This window comes from Rana temporaria, chromosome 5 (assembly GCF_905171775.1).
Source record: "Rana temporaria chromosome 5, aRanTem1.1, whole genome shotgun sequence".
Lineage (NCBI taxonomy): Eukaryota > Metazoa > Chordata > Amphibia > Anura > Ranidae > Rana > Rana temporaria.
Window position 1 is genome coordinate 44,264,712 of NC_053493.1, and position 21,306 is coordinate 44,286,017.

Below are 21,306 nucleotides of genomic sequence, written 5' to 3' on the forward strand. Positions count from 1 at the left end.
AGCCTTTTTTACAGCTTAAAAATGCCTGTCCATGTTTTTTTTTATATATTTTTAAAAATTATAATATTTTTTTTTTTTTTTTTTTTTCGAGCTGGAGCTGAAAAACGCAGCGGTAGCGTTTTTTGCGTGTTTTTGGGCGTTTTTGAGTGTTTTTTAACCACTTATAGCGGAGGTTCACCCAAAAATCCACTTTTTGACATTAGCTGTAGCATACTGCTAACATCTGCAGTATGCTGTGTTTTTTTTTTTTTTTTACTTGTACTTATCGTTATATGAGCCCTTGTTTTCCGGCTCCGAGCGGGGAATCCTGCGGGGAATGGGCGTTTCTAAGCGAAGAGGAGTTGATTGACGGCTGCTAAGGCGCGTCTTGGCCTCTGTTTAATCTTCAACTGCCATGATGCTGCACATGTGATCAGTTATGACACCAGCCATTGGATGGTTTGACAGTTTGGTTGAGAGCACAACCAATGTGACAGTTAGCAATCCCGGCATGCCAGGAATGTAACTGCTTTTTCAAACTGTTAAATTGATGGGTGAACCCCCGCTTTAAGACCCGGACTAAAATGCAGGTAAAAGACCAGGCCCCTTTTTGCAATTCGGCACTGCGTCGCTTTAACTGCCATTACTAGTAAAAAAAAAAAAATAATAATTCTGTCCCCTATTTTGTAGGCGCTATAACTTTTGCGCAAACCAGTTGCTTATTGCGTATTTTTTTTTTTTTTTACCAAAAATATGAATACGTATCGGCCTAAGGGCCCTTTCACACGGGGCGGATCAGTAATGATCCGCCTCTGTGTGTCCGTAAGCTCGGAAGGGATCGCTCCGTATATCCCCGCTGAGCCGGCGGCTGACAGGGCGGTCCCTGTGCAGGGACCGCCCTGTTTTTTCTCCGCTCTCTCCTATGGGGGGATCGAATGAACACGGAACATGTGTCCGTGTTCATCCGATCCGATCCGCAGGCGGAAGAAAAATTAGGGTTTTCTTCTGTCTGCAAAATGGGATCTTTGCGGAGGCGGGTGATTACGGGTGTCAGCGGATGTTTATCCGCTGACACCCGCAATCACATAGGGACCAATATATGTCCCTTTTTCATCTGCAAACGGATGAATGAAAAAGTGGACATACGTTCCACACGTCTGAAAGGGCCTTAAACTGAGAAAATATATATATATATTTTTTTAAATGGGCTATTTATTATAGCAACAAGTAAAAAATATAGATTTTTTTTCAAAATTGTCGATCTTTTTTTGTTTATAGCGCAAAAAATAAAAACCGCAGAGGTGATCAAATACCACCAAAAGAAAGCTCTATTTGTGGGGAAAAAAGGACGTCAATTTTGTTTGGGAGCCACGTCGCACGACTGCGCAATTGTCAGTTAAAGCGACGCAGTGCCGGAAGCTGAAATTTCACCTGGGCAGGAGGGGGGTATATGTGCCCAGTAAGCAAGTGGTTAAGCAGTATTAAAACCAAATCAAAACATTTATTCTATTGCAGCTTACCAATCATTGGATGGTGGCTGCATTTGTTTTTGTTTTTTTTGGCCTCTGTTTTCACTTTTTACCGCCAGGAAACCCGAGGGGAAAGCCGAAAACCTGCTCGCCAGCTTTTCCCCCTACACACGACCAGTTTTCCCGACAGGAAAACTGCCTTTGAAAGCTTTGGTCGGGAATCTCGGCCGTGTGTATGCTCCATCGCAGGCTTTCCCCATAGGGAAACTGCCAAGAAAAATATCGCCGGGAATCCCGGCAGGAAAATAGAAGACATGCTCTCATTTTTCCTGCCGGGATTCCCGGCGGTTTTCCTGGCGGGAAAACTGCCATGGAGCATACGCACCAGTTTTCCCGGCCAAAAGCTGTCATGGCAGTTTTCCTGCCAGGAAAATCGGTGGTGTGTACGAGGCATCAGGGGTGCTAGCAGATTTAGATGCACTAAACAAATTGAAGCCAAACTCTAGCTAACACTTTTTAAAGCAGTGTTAATCCCAAAAGTAAACATTTATTTTATATAGATGTGGTGGCTGCATTCGTTTTCTATTTTAGGCTTTATTTCTTCTATTTTCATCTGGTAATTCAGCCAGTTGTCTTTCAGAAGCTCAAGCTCTCTAGCAGAATGTATCAGTTTACAATACATGGATTACCACTGGCAGATTACAATGATCCGCTTTTATTTATTCATGTAAAACCTTTATCCCAAAAGGAAAAAAACTGTTTGCTGTAACTGATTATAAAGTGTGAGCTGGAGTTTGGCTTCAAGTTGTTATTTGCATTTAAATCTGCAAATACATTTAACACTCCCCTACCCCTAGACTGACAATGTCGCTGTCTGCTGTGCACTGTGCTCATTCCTCCAGAGTTGTGTCTCAGTAATACAGGAGGTGTGGTACTGGCCAGATCACCAGGTGAAAACAGAAGAAAAAAAAGCCATAGAAAAGAAATCTAATGCAGCCACCGTATCTATGATTGGTAAAGCTGTGATATATCAGATTAGAATTGCTGTCTTTTGGTGGCCTGAAGGTTTAAGTATGGGTATCTAGGGAGTTAGCGGTTAGAGACAGGCAATTTTAAAAGCACTTTCACCTATTCTGACACAGAAAGCCATGAATATATAGGAACATATGGAACATACAGACAACATTCACTTATATACGTAAAAGGAAATTCATTGAAATGTTCACAAATTCTGTGCTACATAAATACATGATGGATTTATAAATAGAAGGACTAAAAACTATTATTTTCTCTTTCCAGGAGTACATGATGCCCTATCCACCAGCGTCAGAGAGACAGCTCCAAGTACTACCACCGGGGACAACCGTCAAACAGTGATCACCGACAATGATACCATGAAGAAACGATCACCCACAGTGGTACCCAACACCAGTGCCATGAAGGACCAATCAAGGGCAGTGGTCCTCCAAACCATTGGCATGCAGAATGTGATCAACACAGTGTTACCCTGCAGTGTTGACAAGTGGGCCTGGGCAATCAGCACGGTCCTCGTCACTGCTACTGCCAATGTCAAATCACGTGCAGTGGTGCGCAACAACGGTGCTCCTAAGGACCAGTCACACACTGTGATACCTGACACCGTTGACACCACCGCAAAGTCATACCCACCAGTCCCAGTCAGCTGTGCAAGAAAAGACAGGTCACGCGCAGTGGTACACAACACTGATGCCATAAAAGATCAGTCATGTACAGTGATCCCTAAAACCAGTGCCATAAAGGAGCAATCACGCACAGTGGTCCAAAACACAGTTAGAAGAAAGGATCGGTCATGCAAAGTATTACCCTCCACCACTGATACCACCATGAACCGTAAACCATCTCTACCAGCCCCATCCAAGAGTGCCAAGAAGGACTGGTCAAGAACAATAGTCGCGAACACTGATGCCATGAAAGATCGGTCATGCATAGTAGCCCGTAATATCCAGCCCATTAAGGACCAATCACACACAGAGATCCTCCACATCAAGGCTTTAAAGGGCCGGACACATGCACAGTTGTTCAACACAGTTACCAGGAAGGATCGGTCACACAAAGTGTTACCCTCCACCACCAACCATAAGCCATCTCTACCAACCCCAGCCAAGAGTGCCAAGAAGGACTGGTCAAGCACAATGGTCGCTAACACTGGTGCCATGAAAGATTGGTCATGCAAAGTGGTCCCCAATGCCAGTGCCATGAAGGACCAATCACACACAGTGGACCTCAACACCGTTACCAAGAAGGATCGGTCACGCAAAGTGTTACCTTGCACCACTGACATTACAATGAACCATAAGCCATCTCTACCAACCCCAGCCAAGAGTGCCAAGAAGGACTGGTCAAGCACAATGGTCGCTAACACTGGTGCCATGAAAGATTGGTCATGCAAAGTGGTCCCCAATGCCAGTGCCATGAAGGACCAATCACACACAGTGGACCTCAACACCGTTACCAAGAAGGATCGGTCACGCAAAGTGTTACCTTGCACCACTGACATTACAATGAACCATAAGCCATCTCTACCAGCCCCATCCAACATTGCCAAGAAGGACTGCTCACACGCAGTGGTCACCAACATTGATTTAATGAAAGATCAGTCACGCAAAGTGGTCCGGTTCATGGAGGACCAACTAAGCTCACTGCTCCTCCACACCAATGCTCCAAAGGACCAGACACATGCACTGTTGTCCAACACAGTTGCCACTAAGGACCCCTCACGCACAGTGTTACCTTCTACCATTGACATCATCATGAACCATAAGCCATCTTCCCCAGTCCCAACCAATAATGTCAATAAGGCCCGGGTACATGCAGTGTTGCGCAACACAGGTGCCATGAATGCCTGGTCACCTGCAGTGCTGCCAAATACTGGTGCCATGAATGCCTGGTCACCTGCAGTGCTGCCAAATACTGGTGCCATAAAGGATCAGTCATGTACAGTGGCCCCCATAAGTGTCATGAAGGACCGATCACCTGCAGTGAAACACAAAACCAGAGGCATGGTGGACAAGTCATACAGACTGGCCATGGAAAAAGGCTTCACCATCCATGAAGTACTAGGAAAGGGGGCCTTTGGTAAGGTGCTGTTGGCCTCTCATCCTGTTACTCGCAAAAGGCTGGCGTTGAAGATAATTGAAAAGAAAATTGACCAAGATCCCAAAAATATCCTTATGGAAGTTGAACTGCTGGAAGCAGTCAGAAACAATGCGTTTATTACCCATCTATATGGCTCATTCCATTCAGAAGTAAGTCTTTTCATCTTCTAATATATCTCTTTCACTACTGATCCAGAACCCCTAAAATAGTTCTGTGAATGGTGACTATGTTGAGAGTTGACTGTAATGTAAATGTCATATTTAAATTTAATTTCCTTTCTTTTTCACACAGGACCAGTTTGTTTTTGTCATGGAATATCTGAGCGGAGGGGATCTCTATGGATTGATGTGGCGTTCAGCTCCACTTTCTGAGGACTGCATAAGGTAAGTACAAAGACTGGGTTACGTTGGGTGTGGCTGACCACTGAGGACAGGCAGTGACATAGCCAGGCCCTTCCAACTCAGCCCCGTCTATCTATACACCTATGATCTATAGCAGTGGTCTCCAAACTGTGGCCCTTTGCCAGCCTTTATACGGCCCTTGGGACACTATTCCTCTTAGGCCCCCGTACACACGGTCGGTTTGGTCCGATGAGAATGAACCAAAGTTAATTTTCATCGGACCAAACCGACCGTGTGTATAGGCTATCGGTCTGGTTTCCTTCGGTCCAAAATTTCTAAACCGAACCGATGGACCGCTGCCCGATCGGTCCAAACCGATGGTTAGTACACAAAAGCATTGGTTCAAAACCCGCGCATGCTCAGAATCAAGTCGATGCATGCTTGGAAGCATTGAACTTCGTTTTTTTCAGCACGTCGTTGTCTTCTACGTCACCGCGTTCTGACCCGATCGGATTTTGAACTGATGGTGTGTACGCACATCAGACCATCAGGCCACTTCAGAGGTGAACCGCTGAAAACGGTCCGACGGGCCAGTCTCATCGGTTTGGTCCGACCGTGTGTACGCGGCCTTACTGTTAAGCCTCATACACACGATCGGATTTTCCACAGACAAAGCGTAGGACTTTTGTTCGAAGGGCATTGGTCAGGAATTTGCATTCAAATGGCACACAATTGACGGCCAACAAACACAAAACTAAGTGGCCCAGATTCAAGAAGCAATTGCACCTGTGTAACCATAGGTTACACAGCGCAATTGCTTACTTGCTCCGGCGTTACGAATGCTCCTGATTCAGGAACATCGTAACGCCGACAGCAGCCTAAAATCTGTGTGGCATAAGGCTCTTTTGCCACGCATATTTTAGGCTGCATTCTTGCGATGCCCGCTAGGGGGCGCTCCCATTGTGCTCAGTGTATAGTATGCAAATTGCATACTAACACCGATTCACAATGTTGCGCGAGCCCTGCGTACGCAAGTTACGTCGTTTCCGTATGGCGTGTTTAGCATAAGGCTGCCCCTTCTAATAGTAGGGGCAGCCAATGCTAAAGTATACCCGTCATTCCCGCGTCGCGAAATTTGAATTTCACGTCGTTTGCGTAAGTGATTCGTGAATGGCGCTGGACGCCATTCACGTTCACTTGGAAGCAAATGACGTCCTTGCGACGTCATTTGCCGCAATGCACGTCGGGAAAGTTTCCCGACAGAGCATGCGCTCTACGCTCGGCGCGCCTAATTTAAATGATTCCCGCCCCCTACGGGATCATTTAAATTGCGTGCTCTAGCGCCGGGCAATTTTCCCGGCGCGCCCTCGCAATTTACGGAGCTACTGCTCCGTGAATCGAGGGCAGCGGAGCAAATTTGCGCCAACAGTCTGTCATCACACAATTCCCTTCAGAAAATCTGATTGTGTGTATGAAGCTAAATGAGACACTTTTCGTCCAACTGACACCCAACAGCGAGGCATCATTAATCGATCATAATAGGGCATTATTCCTCCCAATGATACCAACGATGGGGCACTATTCCTTTCCCTAATGCCAAATATGGTGATGTTTATGCCCACTGATGCCTGGAAAATCTCCACTACCACTGGCCACAGTCCGGCCCCCCCCCTAAAGTTTGGAGACCCTTGATCTATAGGAAGAAGTCTTTTGCTTTAATTGGGCTGTGATGGTTGTAAATGCTAATACATTTCTTTCTTTCTTCATCAGAAATCTCACTGCGGATATAATATGCGGCCTGGAGTTCCTGCATTCTAAGGATATCTTGCACAGGTAAGGATTAGATCAGCTAATTAACAATGGAGTTCAATTATTTTTAGTTATGGGTAAATAATGCTGGAGGAATCACCCCTTGGCTTCTTGAAATTGTTGGTGAATCAGGAACAATTTCTACAAGAGTTCCCATTTATTTAGCGTTCCATGATGTCTCATTCCTTCTGCTGCAGAAGTCTCAGGGCTCATGCTGCAATATATTAATAAAAAAATCCAGCATGTGGAGTGAGAGCTCCTCATTATAAATATAACAGGAGTTATTGGAAACTTAATAATAGAGATCTTACTGAAGGTATATTCAAAAGAGTCTACTATCAACCCATAAATATTATGGGCCAGATTCACGTAGATCAGCGGATCTTTAGATCCGCTCGATCTATCTGATTTAAGATACGCTGCCGCAAGTTTGAGAGGCAAGTGGGTAATTCACAAACCACTTACCTCCAAACTTGCGGCGGCGTCTCGCAAATCCCCCGGCGGAATTCAAATTCCGCGGCTAGGGGGAGTGTACTATTTAAATCAGGCGCCGATTTAAATGAGCATGCGCCGTCCACGAAATTTCCCGGCGTGCATTGCTCCCAGGACGTCAGTGGTTTCGACGTGAACGTAACTTGCGACGCGCGGGTTTCTGAATCGGCGTACGCAAACAACGTAAAAAAATTCAAACTCGACGCGGGAACGACGGCTATACCTAACATTGGCTGCGCCTCATAGAAGCAGGGGTAAGTATACGCCGGGAAAACCGCTACGGAAACGTCGTAACAACACTGCGTCGGGTCCGCGTACGTTCGTGAATTCGCATATCTCGCTGATTTACATATTATTCAGCGTAAATCAGCGGGAACGCCCCCCGTGCCATTTTCAAATTGAAAATAAGATCCGACGGTGTAACACAGTGTAACACTGTCGGATCTTAGCCATATCTATGCGTAACTGATTCTATGAATCAGGCGCATAGATGCGACCAGTTTAAGTCAGAGATAAGACGGCGTATCAGGAGATACACCGTCGTATCTCTTTGTGAATCTGGCCCTATATCTTCTTTATATTATATATATACACACAGGGGCAGATCCACGTACCTTCGCGTAAGATTCCGCTGGGCGCAGCGTATCTAAGATACACTACGCCGCCGTCACTTATTTTTTTTATTTCGAATCCACAAAGAATTTGCGCCGTAAGTTACGGTGGCGTAAGGGCGCGGAATTCAAATGGATGTAATGGGGGCGTGTTTTATGTAAATACGTCGTGACCCGACGTAAACTACGTTTTTTTTTAACTGCACATGCGCAGTACCTGGGGGTATCCCAGTGCGCATGCTCCAAATTAAACCGGAACCAGCCAATGCTTACGACGGTGACGTCATTCGACGCAAATTCCTATTCGCGAACGACTTACGCAAACAACGTAAAAAATTCAAAATTGTACGCGGGAACGACGGCCATACTTAACATTGAGTACGCCTCAGAATAGCAGCTTTAACTATACGCCGGAAAAAGCCGAACGCAAACGACGTAAAAACAATGCGCCGGCCGGACGTACGTTCGTGGATTGCCGTAAATAGCTAATTTGCATACTCGACGCGGAATTCGACGTAAACGCCGCCTAGCGGCCGGCGGAAAAAATGCACCTAAAATTCGACAGCGCACTAAGACGTACGCCTGTCGGATCGACCCGAGATGCCGTCGTATCTTGTTTTGAGGATTCAAAACAAAGATACGACGCAGGAATTTTCAAATTACGCCGGCGTATCAATAGATACGCCGGCGTAATACCTTTGTGGATCTGCCCCACAGTATATATTTGTATTTATTCTATGTTTAAAAAAACTTGTCTGATATGCATATCTCACCATCTACTCCTTTTCTTTACAGCGATCTAAAGCCAGAAAATATTCTATTGGACGACAACTGCCATGCTAAAATTGCCGATTTGGGCTTGTCGGATTTCAATGTCTCAGAACACAGAAGAATTACAGGATGTAACGGGACCCTCTCTTACATGGCCCCAGAGGTAAGTAAACTGCTACCCGCCTGATATTAGGCTTAATGGTTATCTTTATTTAGACATACCAATTATCATTATTGGCTATAAAAAAAGTTAAAGTGGTTCTCCCCTTTCACTAAATGGAGCCCCAGTAAATTTTAGTGGGTTTCGAGGCCAGAACTATGGCCCAGATTCACGTAGAATTTATTTTATCTTCCTCCATCCAACAGAAAAACTAAGGGGCAGATTCACGTACATCCGCGTAAAATTGTTCGGGCGTAACATATTTGATTTACGTTACACCTCCGCAACTTACCCGGGCAAGTGCTGTATTCTCAAAGCACTTGCTCCGTAAGTTGCGGCGGCGTAGCGTAAATCGGCCGGCGTAAGCCCGTCTAATTCAAATTTGGATAAGGGGGGCGTGTTTTATGTTAAACTACTGTGACCCGACGTGATTGACGTTTTTGCGGAACGGCGCATGCGCCGTCCGTGGAATTTCCCAGTGTGCATTGCTCCAAAGCACGCCGCAAGGACGTCATTGGTTTCGACGTGAACGTAAATGACATCCAGCCCCATTCACGGACGACTTACGCAAACGACGTAACTTTTTCAAATTTTGACGCGGGAACGACAGCCATACATAACATTGGCTGCGCCTCATATAGCAGGGGCAACTTTACGCCGGGAAAAGCCTAACGTAAACGTCGTATCTGTATTGCGTCAGCCGCGCGTGCGTTCGGGAATTCGCGTATCTAGCTAATTTGCATACTCAACACGGAATTCGACGGAAGCGCCACCTAGCGGTCAAAAAAAAAAATGCAGTTTAGATCCGACGGCGTAAGAGACTTACGCCTGTCGGATCTAATGGATATCTATGCGTAACTGATTCTAAGAATCAGGCGCATAGATACGACGCCTCGGATTAAGACTTACGACGGCGTACATGGCGCTGCGCCGTTGTAAGTCCTTTCTGAATCTGGGCCTAAAAGTTTTGACTATACATACACTTTAAGCCTCCAATATTCACAAGCTCTTCCCTAGTCTGATGTCTTTTGTTCACGGATTTGGGACTCCTGGGAGGCTTCCTCCATCACATATGCCAACATAGAGTCATGTCTGTCATGTCTGCCTGATCCGAAAATGTTCTCATACTTTTTTCTCTCCTCTATGTTTCTACAGGTTATTCAAGGTGATCCATACTTTACCGTGGCTGATTATTTCTCACTGGGAATAATAGTATACGAGATGGCTTTAGTCATACCCCCATACTATTCCCGCCAGAAGACCAAAAAGGAATTGCTGACAACAATTCTTACCAAGAAGGTTTATTATCCGCTGGAATTCAACCGTCATCTCCGTGACCTCATAGAGAAGGTAAGTAAATGCAGAGCTTTAGCTGTTAGTAAGGGCCCTTTCACGCGGGCGAACCGATTGGGTCTGCCTGTCAGTTTTTCAGGCGGACCTGATCAGAACTCCAAGTCTCCTCTATGGACACGATCCTGTCCCCATTCATCTGGTGGATCCGATGGGATGGCAGTCAGGTGTAAACAGAGAGGTGGTCAGTTTACTTCTGACCACCCATAGAGGACAGTGGGCTATGTCTGTATCTGCTCTGCATAAGTGGAGCAGACACAGACCAGCCATCCGCCTGCTCAGCGGGGGGTCAGCGGACAGATTCCCTGCTGAACAGGTGAACTCCAATGGAGCCCACCTCCTGTGTAAGGGGCCTAAGGGACAAAACCCTTTCCAGGTTATATATATTTGTTGTTAGAATTTTAGAAAACACAATTTCACATTCTTACCTGCATACATGCATATAGATTAGAGTTCTCAAAATGTTTAAACAAAGGGTCAGTTTAGTGTCCTTTAGACTTTAAGGGGGGTGGTCTGCGGCCGGTGGGAGTAGAAAGTGTCCAAGCATTAGTGGAATTAATAATGTCTTATGCCACGTACAGACGGTCGTTTTTTGTGATGAAAAAAAACGTCGTTTTTTAGCATGAAAAAAAACGACGTTTTTCAAACTTCATTTTCAAAAACGACGTAGCATACACACCATCGGTTTTTCCAAAAGCTCTAGCAAAGCGCGGTTACGTTCAGCACGTACGACGGCACTCTGTTCCATTCAAACTCGCGTCCTAACTTGCTTCTGAGCATGCGCGGGTTGGAAAACGTTGTTTTAAACGTCGTTTTGCCCACACGCGGTCATTTTTTATGACCCAAAAAACGACGTTTTGAAAGACGACATAAAAAATTCAAGCATGTTCGAATTTTTTTTTTCATTTTTTTGAAGACATAAAACAACGTTTTGCCCACACACGGTCATTTTAAATGACGTTTTTTAAAATTACGTTTTTTTTTATCAGTGAGATTTAAAAAAATTACACAGTGGGAGTTACTTACTAAAACTGGAGAGTGCAAGATCCTGTGCAACTTTGCACAGAAACCAATCAGCTTCCAGGTTTTATTGCCAAAGCTTGATTGAACAAGCTGATGTTTGAATCTGATTGGCTATCATGCACAGTTTTGGTAAATTTCCCCCAGTGCCTGTGGTCAGTAGGAAGATAAATACTGGCCCCATCATTGGTATTAGTTTGAGGAATAGTGCCCTATCTTTTATATCAGTGGAAAGAATAGCGCCCCATCATTGGTATTAGTGCGAGAAATGTTGACCCACCGATGGTATTAGTGTGAAGAATAGTTCCCCATCATTGGTAATAATTGAAAAATGTAGACCCATCTTTGGTATTAGTGGGAGAAATAGTGCCCCATCAGTGGTATTAGTGGGAGGAAAAGTGCCCCATCATTGGTTTTAATGCAAGAAATGTAGATCCATCTTTGGTATTAGTGGGAGGAATAGTGCCCCATCAGTGGTATTAGTGGGAGGAAAAGTGCCCCATCATTGGTTTTAATGGGAGAAATGTAGACCCATCTTTGGTATTAGTGGGAGAAATATTGACCCATCTTTGGTATTAGTGGGAGAAATAGTGCCCCATCAGTGGTATTAGTGGGAGGAATAGTGCCCCATCATTGGTTTTAATTGGAGAAATGTTGACCCATCTTTGGTATTAGTGGGAGGAATAGTGCCCCATCAGTGGTATTAGTGGGAGGAAAAGTGCCCCATCATTGGTTTTAATGGGAGAAATGTTAACCCATCTTTGGTATTAGTGGGAGGAATTGTGCCCCATAATTTGTGTAAAGAAGGCGGCAGCCTTTGTGTCTGCTAAAATTCAATTGCCGAGGATGTGTGCAACTTGAATTTGTGGTTTGTCTGAAAGGCGATGGGACCGTCGCACACGCAGAAAATTTATCTTTTGGGGACATTTCTTACACAGACAGAATATAAACTTCTCCTGGTGTTGCCATTGTTCTAATAAAAAATAAAATGGCAGTTACAGATTTAATAGAAAGAAACTTGTTAATACATTGTTATTACTAATTAATAGCTATTAAAAACAATTATGAGCTAATATTAGACAAATAAGGGACTGTCCTATGATTCAACCCAATCCCAACATAGTAGCAGGTTTAAAAGTTAAATGAAGGAAGCTGAAACATGAAAATCTCAGGCCTCGTACACACAACCGAACATGGCTGAAACTGGTCCGCGGACATGTTCGGTCGTCTGTACGGCCGATCGGACCGGATTCCTGGCCTAGCGGACAGGTTTCCAGCGGACAAATGTTTCTTAGCATGCTAAGAAACATGTCCGCTGGAACCCTGTCCGCCGGACATGTCCGATGGTTAGTACAACTCATCGGACATGTCCGCTGGCCCGAGAACCCGCGCATGGCGTCGAAGTGATTCGACGCATGCGTGGAAGCATTGAACTTCCGGGTTTGCGCACGTCGCCGCCGCCGCCACGTCACCACGTCGTCACCGCATATTCTGTCCGCTGGGATTTTGGTTTGATGGTGTGTACACACATCAGACGAAAATCCCCCAGCAGACATGTCCGATGAAAACGGTCCGCGGACATGTCTGCTCGTCTGTACGAGACCTCAGAATCAAATCTTAAACATAGGAGGGTGGGGAGTGCTATGGTTCGGCTACTGTTATTGTTCCTTCAGTGTTTCTTATGTTATTTCATTCTCTTTTATAGCTCTTACATTTAGACCAAGAAAAACGAAAAGACCTAGTAAAGGACCTCAGAGGGCACCCGTTCTTCAAGAAAATCAACTGGGCCAAGTTAGAGAAAAGACCATCACCCCCGGAAATTCTATTTGGATCTGTAAGTATTTGAATAAGGGAGGCATCCAATCACATTGGAGGGGGGAGGGGAGATTTTCACCGGCAGGCACGTCTTCATCATCTAAAATAGAATTTTCATATTTGTCTATGATTTTTGTGGTTGCTCTACAATGGTCTGGAATCTTGTCCAAGTGAATTCTGTTTATTACTGGGGATGACTATTGTGTGTCGGGTGCATAGCGCGTAGGCCTGCTTATAGCGTATCCAAACCAGAAACCAAAGATTGTATATAGTGAAACTTGACACAAGTTTATTTCTTTTCTGGCTTTATTTATTTTACTTGGTGACACACCTATGCTATGCTGACAATGCTCACTTACTGCACTGTATCTATGGAGAAGCAGCATTGTCACCAAAGCCTGTTCTTTTGATTTGAACTACAAACAACAGCACCTCTAGCCTTGTCTCCATGTCATAGAGAAGTGTTTCTTCGTAGCTGGCAAAGCTATAAATGTTAATAGCTTTTTAAAATCTCAGTTCAGTGCACAGGAACTTACAAGGGTGCTGGAGTTCTGATAGGAACAACAGGTATTTGTTCTGTAATTGCAGAAAATGTACATTGCTGGAAAAAAATGTAACGCAGCTGTCACATCTAAGGACATATATTAAATTTTTACTCTTGGGTTCAGATTTACCGGGTGGGCCATTTATTTGGATACACCCGGGTGGGCCATTTATATGGATACACCTTTAAAAAATTGGAAAGGTTGGTGATATTAACTTCCTGTTTGTGGCACATTAGTTTCCCCCCTCACATATACTAATGTGCCACAAACAGGAAGTTAATATCACCAACCATTCCCATTTTATTAAGGTGTATCCATATAAATGGCCCACCCGGGTGTATCCATATAAATGGCCCACCCTGTACTTCAAGGATGTGTTAAAGCAGTGTAATGCGTCTCCTGACCACTAGAGGAAGCTGGGGCTGATGAAGCCTGTTGGGTGAAATGGGGTTGGGGGATTTACCAAACTTTATTACCCATTTCTACATAAGTCAGAAACATTGATGAATGCCTTTTTCTTTTTCAGTATTTTTAAATAAAGGCTGAATGAAGGAAGAGACGTGGCGAAGACCTGAACACTGATAGTACCAGAGGAAAGTTTCCAAGGCTTTACGTAAGAGGAGAGGTGGTGAGATCCAGGGGTCAAGTCCTGGGAAAAAAAAGTGTGGGAACTCACCCAAGATTCCCCACCTCAAAAATACAAAAAAAGTGTGTGTGTGTGTGTGTGTGTTTTTATATATCAGGGCCGGCCCAAGACATTGTACTGCCTGGGCCCAGGAATGAAGTGTTGCCCCCCTCCAACAGCCAGGGGTGGTAGGGGTGTTAGACACAGCCAGGGGTGGTAGGGGTGTTAGACACAGCCAGGGGTGGTAGGGGTGTTAGACACAGCCAGGGGTGGTAGGGGGAGGGTTGGACACAGCCAAGGGTGGTAGGGTGGGGGGTTAGACACAGCCAGGGGTGGTAGGTTAGACACAGCCAGGGGTGGTAGGGAGGGGAGTTAAACACAGGCAGGGGTGGGGAGGGGTTAGAAACAGGCAGGGGTTGTAGGGAGGGGGTTAAAGACAGCCAGGGGTGGTAGGGAGGGGGGTTAAACACAGCCAGGGGTGGTAGGGAGGGGGGTTAAACACAGGCAGGGGTGGTAGGGAGGGGGGTTAGACACAGGCAGGGGTGGTAGGGAGGGGGGTAGACACAAGCAGGGGTGGTGGGGGGTTAGACACAGCCAGGGGTGGTAGGGTGGTGGGTTAGACACAGCCAGGGGTGGTAGGTTAGACACAGCTAGGGGTGGTAGGGAGGGGGGTTAAACACAGGCAGGGGTGGTAGGGAAGGGGTTAAAGACAGTCAGGGAGGGGTTAAACACAGTCAGGGGTGGTAGGGGTTAAACACAGACAGGGGTGGTAGGGAGGGGTTAAAGACAGCCAGGGGTGGTAGGGGTGTTAGACACAGCCAGGGGTGGTAGGGGTGTTAGACACAGCCAGGGGTGGTAGGGGTGTTAGACACAGCCAGGGGTGGTAGGGGGGAGGGTTGGACACAGCCAAGGGAGGTAGGTTAGACACAGCCAGGGGTGGTAGGAAGGGGGGTTAAACACAGGCAGGGGTGGTAGGGAGGGGTTAGACACAGGCAGGGGTTGTAGGGAGGGGGTTAAACACAGCCAGGGGTGGGAGGGAGGGGGGTTAAACACAGGCAGGGGTGGTAGGGAGGGGGGTTAGACACAGGCAGGGGTGGTAGGGAGGGGGGTAGACACAAGCAGGTGTGGTGGGGGTTAGACACAGCCAGGGGTGGTAAGGAGGGGGTTAGACACAAGCAGGGGTGGTGGGGGGTTAGACACAGCCAGGGGTGGTAGGGGTGTTAGACACAGCCAGGGGTGGTAGGGGTGTTAGACACAGCCAGGGGTGGTAGGGGTGTTAGACACAGCCAGGGTGGTAGGGAGGGTTGGACACAGCCAAGGGTGGTAGGGTGGGGGGTTAGACACAGCCAGGGGTGGTAGGTTAGACACAGCCAGGGGTGGTAGGGAGGGGAGTTAAACACAGGCAGGGGTGGGGAGGGGTTAGAAACAGGCAGGGGTTGTAGGGAGGGGGTTAAAGACAGCCAGGGGTGGTAGGGAGGGGGGTTAAACACAGCCAGGGATGGTAGGGAGGGGGGTTAAACACAGGCAGGGGTGGTAGGGAGGGGGGTTAGACACAGGCAGGGGTGGTAGGGAGGGGGGTAGACACAAGCAGGGGTGGTGGGGGTTAGACACAGCCAGGGGTGGTAAGGAGGGGGTTAGACACAAGCAGGGGTGGTGGGGGGTTAGACACAGCCAGGGGTGGTAAGGAGGGGGTTAGACACAAGCAGGGGTGGTGGGGGTTAGACACAGCCAGGGGTGGTAAGGAGGGGGTTAGATACAAGCAGGGGTGGTGGGGGGTTAGACACAGCCAGGGGTGGTAGGGTGGTGGGTTAGACACAGCCAGGGGTGGTAGGTTAGACACAGCTAGGGGTGGTAGGGAGGGGGGTTAAACACAGGCAGGGGTGGTAGGGAAGGGGTTAAAGACAGTCAGGGAGGGGTTAAACACAGTCAGGGGTGGTAGGGGTTAAACACAGGCAGGGGTGGTAGGGAGGGGTTAAAGACAGCCAGGGGTGGTAGGGGTGTTAGACACAGCCAGGGGTGGTAGGGGTGTTAGACACAGCCAGGGGTGGTAGGGGTGTTAGACACAGCCAGGGGTGGTAGGGGGGAGGGTTGGACACAGCCAAGGGAGGTAGGTTAGACACAGCCAGGGGTGGTAGGAAGGGGGGTTAAACACAGGCAGGGGTGGTAGGGAGGGGTTAGACACAGGCAGGGGTTGTAGGGAGGGGGTTAAACACAGCCAGGGGTGGGAGGGAGGGGGGTTAAACACAGCCAGGGGTGGGAGGGAGGGGGGTTAAACACAGCCAGGGGTGGGAGGGGGGTTAAACACAGCCAGGGGTTTTAAACACAGGCAGGGGTGGTAGGGAGGGGGGTTAGACACAGGCAGGGGTGGTAGGGAGGGGGGTAGACACAAGCAGGGGTGGTGGGGGTTAGACACAGCCAGGGGTGGTAAGGAGGGGGTTAGACACAAGCAGGGATGGTGGGGGGTTAGACACAGCCAGGGGTGGTAGGGGTGTTAGACACAGCCAGGGGTGGTAGGGGTGTTAGACACAGCCAGGGTGGTAGGGAGGGTTGGACACAGCCAAGGGTGGTAGGGTGGGGGGTTAGACACAGCCAGGGGTGGTAGGTTAGACACAGCCAGGGGTGGTAGGGAGGGGAGTTAAACACAGGCAGGGGTGGGGAGGGGTTAGAAACAGGCAGGGGTTGTAGGGAGGGGGTTAAAGACAGCCAGGGGTGGTAGGGAGGGGGGTTAAACACAGCCAGGGGTGGTAGGGAGGGGGGTTAAACACAGGCAGGGGTGGTAGGGAGGGGGGTTAGACACAGGCAGGGGTGGTAGGGAGGGGGGTAGACACAAGCAGGGGTGGTGGGGGTTAGACACAGCCAGGGGTGGTAAGGAGGGGGTTAGACACAAGCAGGGGTGGTGGGGGGTTAGACACAGCCAGGGGTGGTAGGGTGGTGGGTTAGACACAGCCAGGGGTGGTAGGTTAGACACAGCTAGGGGTGGTAGGGAGGGGGGTTAAACACAGGCAGGGGTGGTAGGGAAGGGGTTAAAGACAGTCAGGGAGGGGTTAAACACAGTCAGGGGTGATAGGGGTTAAACACAGGCAGGGGTGGTAGGGAGGGGTTAAAGACAGCCAGGGGTGGTAGGGGTGTTAGACACAGCCAGGGGTGGTAGGGGTGTTAGACACTGCCAGGGGTGGTAGGGGGGAGGGTTGGACACAGCCAGGGGTGGTAGGGTGGGGGGTTAGACACAGCCAGGGGTGGTAGGGAGGGGGGTTAAACACAGCCAGGGGTGGTAGGGAGGGGGGTTAAGCACAGCCAGGGGTGGTAGGGGTGTTAGACACAGCCAGGGGTGGAAGGGGTGTTAGACACCCCTTCCAAGAGGAACAGGTGTGGCGGCAGCCAGGAGACCGGGGCTCTTGGACTGCAGCACCATGAACAGCTCAGTTGTCCTGACACCCCCCAAAGGTGTGGCACCCAGGGCCAAAAGCCCCCCAGTTGGTATGCCACTGGATGGATGATAGATAGATAGGAGGTGATTTCACCACCACAATTAAAAAAAGAGCATATATGCCGAAGCATGGGGGCATTAGGGGCGGAGGAGCGATTTTGCTCCTAATGCCGCGTATATACGGTCGACATTCCTACGGAGGCTTGCCCGTGGAAAAGTCTGACCGTGTGTACGCGGCATAACTTTTTTGCGGGAGGATGCCCCCATGCTTCGGCATATATATATTTTAGGCACAGGTTGCGTTAAAAAATGTTTTATTTTCTACTGGGGTAGATTCAGGTAGCTTTGCGCTTTTCTTACAGAGGCGCAGCGTACCATTTTGCCGCTACGCCTCCGTAAATTACCTGCGCTACGCTTGATTCACGGAGCAGTAGCTCCGTAATTTGCGTGAGCGCTCCGGAAAACTGCCCGGCGTAAGGGCGCGTAATTTAAATGATCCCGTGGGGGCGGGAATCATTTAAATTAGGCACGTTCCCGCGCCGAGCGTAGTGCGCATGCTCCGTCGGGAAACTTTCCCGACGTGCATTACGGCAAATGACGTCGCAAGGACGTCATTTGCTTCAAAGCGAACGTAAATGGCGTCCAGCGCCATTCACGATTCACTTACGCAAACGATGTTACATTTTTAATTTGCGACGCGGGGAACGACGGGTATACGTAGCATTGGCTGCCCCTGCTAATAGCAGGGGCAGCCTTACGCGAAACCCGACGAACGCAAACGACGTAAACTGCGTATGCAGGGCTCGCGTAGGGTTGTGAATCGGCGTTAGTATGCAATTTGCATACTATACGCTGACAACTATGGGAACGCCACCTAGCGGCCATCGTAAGAATGCAGCCTACGATACGACGGCATAAGAGCCTTATGCCAGTCATATCTTAGGCTGCAGTCGGCGTAACGAGGTTCCTGAATCAGGAGCATTCGAAACGCCGGCTCAAGTAAGCAATTGCGCTGCGTAACTATGGTTACGCAGACGCAATTGCTACCTGAATCTACCCCATTATGTTTTTTTTTGGTATTTGCTTTGCAGGTATGGTATGATCTTACTGTTATACTGTAATGTTACTTTGTTTTAATGTTAACCATCATTTGCTTAGCAGGTACGCCATTCAGTTGCAGCGCGGATTTATTTAGCGTGACAGCAACAGCGTTTGCTCCCACGATATATAAAGCCGCGACTCCAACGCTGTAGGAGGTGATTTCACCACCACAGTTAAAAAAAGAGCATATATGCCGAAGCATGGGGGCATTAGGGGCGGAAGAGCAATTTTGCTCCTAATGCCGCGTATATACGGTCGACATTCCTACGCAGGCTTGCCCGTGGAAAAGTCCGACCGTGTGTACGCGGCATAACTTTTTTGCGGGAGGATGCCCCCATGCTTCGACATATATATATTTTAGGCACAGGTTGCGTTAAAAAATGTTTTATTTTTTACTGGGGTAGATTCAGGTAGCTTTGCGCTTTTCTTACGGAGGCGCAGCGTACCGTTTTGCCACTCCGCCTCCGTAAATTACCTGCGCTACGCTTGATTCACGGAGCAGTAGCTCCGTAATTTGCGTGAGCGCTCCGGAAAACTGCCCGGCGTAAGGGCGCGTAATTTAAATGATCCCGTGGGGGCGGGAATCATTTAAATTAGGCGCGTTCCCGCGCCGAGCGTAGTGCGCATTCTCCGTCGGGAAACTTTCCCGACATGCATTGCGGTAAATGACGTCGCAAGGACGTCATTTGCTTCAAAGTGAACGTAAAAGGCGTCCAGCGCCATTCACGATTCACTTACGCAAACGACGTTGAATTTTAAATTTGCGACGCGGAAACGACGGGTATACGTAGCATTAGCTGCCCCTGCTAATAGCAGGGGCAGCCTTATGCGAAACCCGACAAACGCAAACAACGTAAACTGCGTACGCAGGGCTCGCGTAGGGTTGTGAATCGGCGTTAGTATGCAATTTGCATACTATACGCTGACAACTACGGGAACGCCACCTAGTGGCCATCGTAAGAATGCAGCCTACGATACGACGGCATAAGAGCCTTATGCCAGTCATATCTTAGGCTGCAGTCGGCGTAACGAGGTTCCTGAATCAGGAGCATTCGAAACGCCGGCGCAAGTAAGCAATTATGGTTACGCAGACGCAATTGCTACCTGAATCTACCTCATTATGTTTTTTTTTGGTATTTGCTTTGCAGGTATGGTATGATCTTACTGTTATACTGTAATGTTACTTTGTTTTAATGTTAACCATAATTTGCTTAGCAGGTACGCCATTCAGTTGCAGCGCGGATTTATTTAGCGTGACAGCAACATCGTTTGCTCCCACGATATATAAAGCCGCGACTCCAACGCTGTAGGAGGTGATTTCACCACCACAGTTAAAAAAAGAGCATATATGCCGAAGCATGGGGGCATTAGGGGCGGAAGAGCAATTTTGCTCCTAATGCCGCGTATATATGGTCGACATTCCTACGCAGGCTTGCCCGTGGAAAAGTCCGACCGTGTGTACGCGGCATAACTTTTTTGCGGGAGGATGCCCCCATGCTTCAGCATATATATATTTTAGCATATATAAATGGTGCATGTATGCCCATCATTAGAAGTGGGTGGATGAAGGGAGGTATTCTAATGGTGGGCATACCCACCGATCAATCTTTTTTTCCTTCAGCCAACAGGCTGCATGAAAAAAAAGATTACAATACATGTCCAACAAGAACCATCAACGTACTGGTATGGACTCTGATCGGCTCAAGCGGCTCTAGTCCTGCAACGGGAACGGTGTTCCTGCTATGAACAAAGTGCAGGTTTGCCGTCCCCACGCGTTTCCACAGGACTCGAGCCCTGGTGAGATCACATTATCAATCTTGTTTGATTAGAAGGAGGTAGAGGATAAAAATGTAGGATTAGGAGGGGGGTGCATAGACATAGACACGCAATGCTCTGGAAAGGGGTCCAGAGAGAGGCATGATCTCAAGCAGGGGTGTACCTGGAATATTTGGCACCCAAAGCAGATTCTATACAGTCAATTAGGATTAGGAGGGGTGCAGGATATATCCTACATCTGGAGGAGTCTCTCCAAGAGGAACAGGTGTGGCGGCAGCCAGGAGACCGGGGCTCTTGGACTGCAGCACCATGAACAGCTCAGTTGTCCTGACACCCCCCAAAGGTGTGGCACCCAGGGCCAAAGGCCCACCAGTTGGTATGCCACTGGATGGATGATAGATAGATAGGAGGTGATTTCACCACCACAATTAAAAAAAGAGCATATATGCCGAAGCATTGGGGCATTAGGGGCGGAGGAGCGATTTTGCTCCTAATGCCGCGTATATACGGTCGACATTCCTACGGAGGCTTGCCCGTGGAAAAGTCCGACCGTGTGTACGCGGCATAACTTTTTTGCGGGAGGATGCCCCCATGCTTCGACATATATATATTTTAGGCACAGGTTGCGTTAAAAAATGTTTTATTTTTTACTGGGGTAGATTCAGGTAGCTTTGCGCTTTTCTTACGGAGGCGCAGCGTACCGTTTTGCCGCTCCGCCTCCGTAAATTACCTGCGCTACGCTTGATTCACGGAGCAGTAGCTCCGTAATTTGCGTGAGCGCTCCGGAAAACTGCCCGGCGTAAGGGCGCGTAATTTAAATGATCCCGTGGGGGCGGGAATCATTTAAATTAGGCGCGTTCCCGCGCCGAGCGTAGTGCGC

At 48.1% G+C, this 21,306-nt stretch overlaps 2 protein-coding genes across 2 annotated transcripts in view; both read left to right on the forward strand.

Annotated features, from left to right (window-relative positions):
- The window catches only part of ARL5B (ADP ribosylation factor like GTPase 5B), a 154,694-nt gene that overhangs the window by 80,910 nt on the left and 52,478 nt on the right, over window positions 1-21,306 (forward strand). The window lies entirely within an intron of this gene.
- LOC120939991 (rhodopsin kinase GRK1-like) lies at window positions 8,617-13,199 on the forward strand. The gene is made up of 3 exons (XM_040352489.1): window positions 8,617-8,770; window positions 9,923-10,117; window positions 12,843-13,199. The coding sequence occupies exons 1-3, from the start codon at window positions 8,759-8,761 to the stop codon at window positions 12,981-12,983; spliced, it is 348 nt and encodes a 115-aa protein (XP_040208423.1). The 5' UTR covers window positions 8,617-8,758; the 3' UTR covers window positions 12,984-13,199.

Bases quoted from the DNA above. Each gene is read 5' to 3' on its own strand.
- LOC120939991 (XM_040352489.1), top strand. The intron at 10,118-12,842 runs GTAAGTAAATGC...TCTCTTTTATAG, and splicing joins TCCGTGACCTCATAGAGAAG to CTCTTACATTTAGACCAAGA.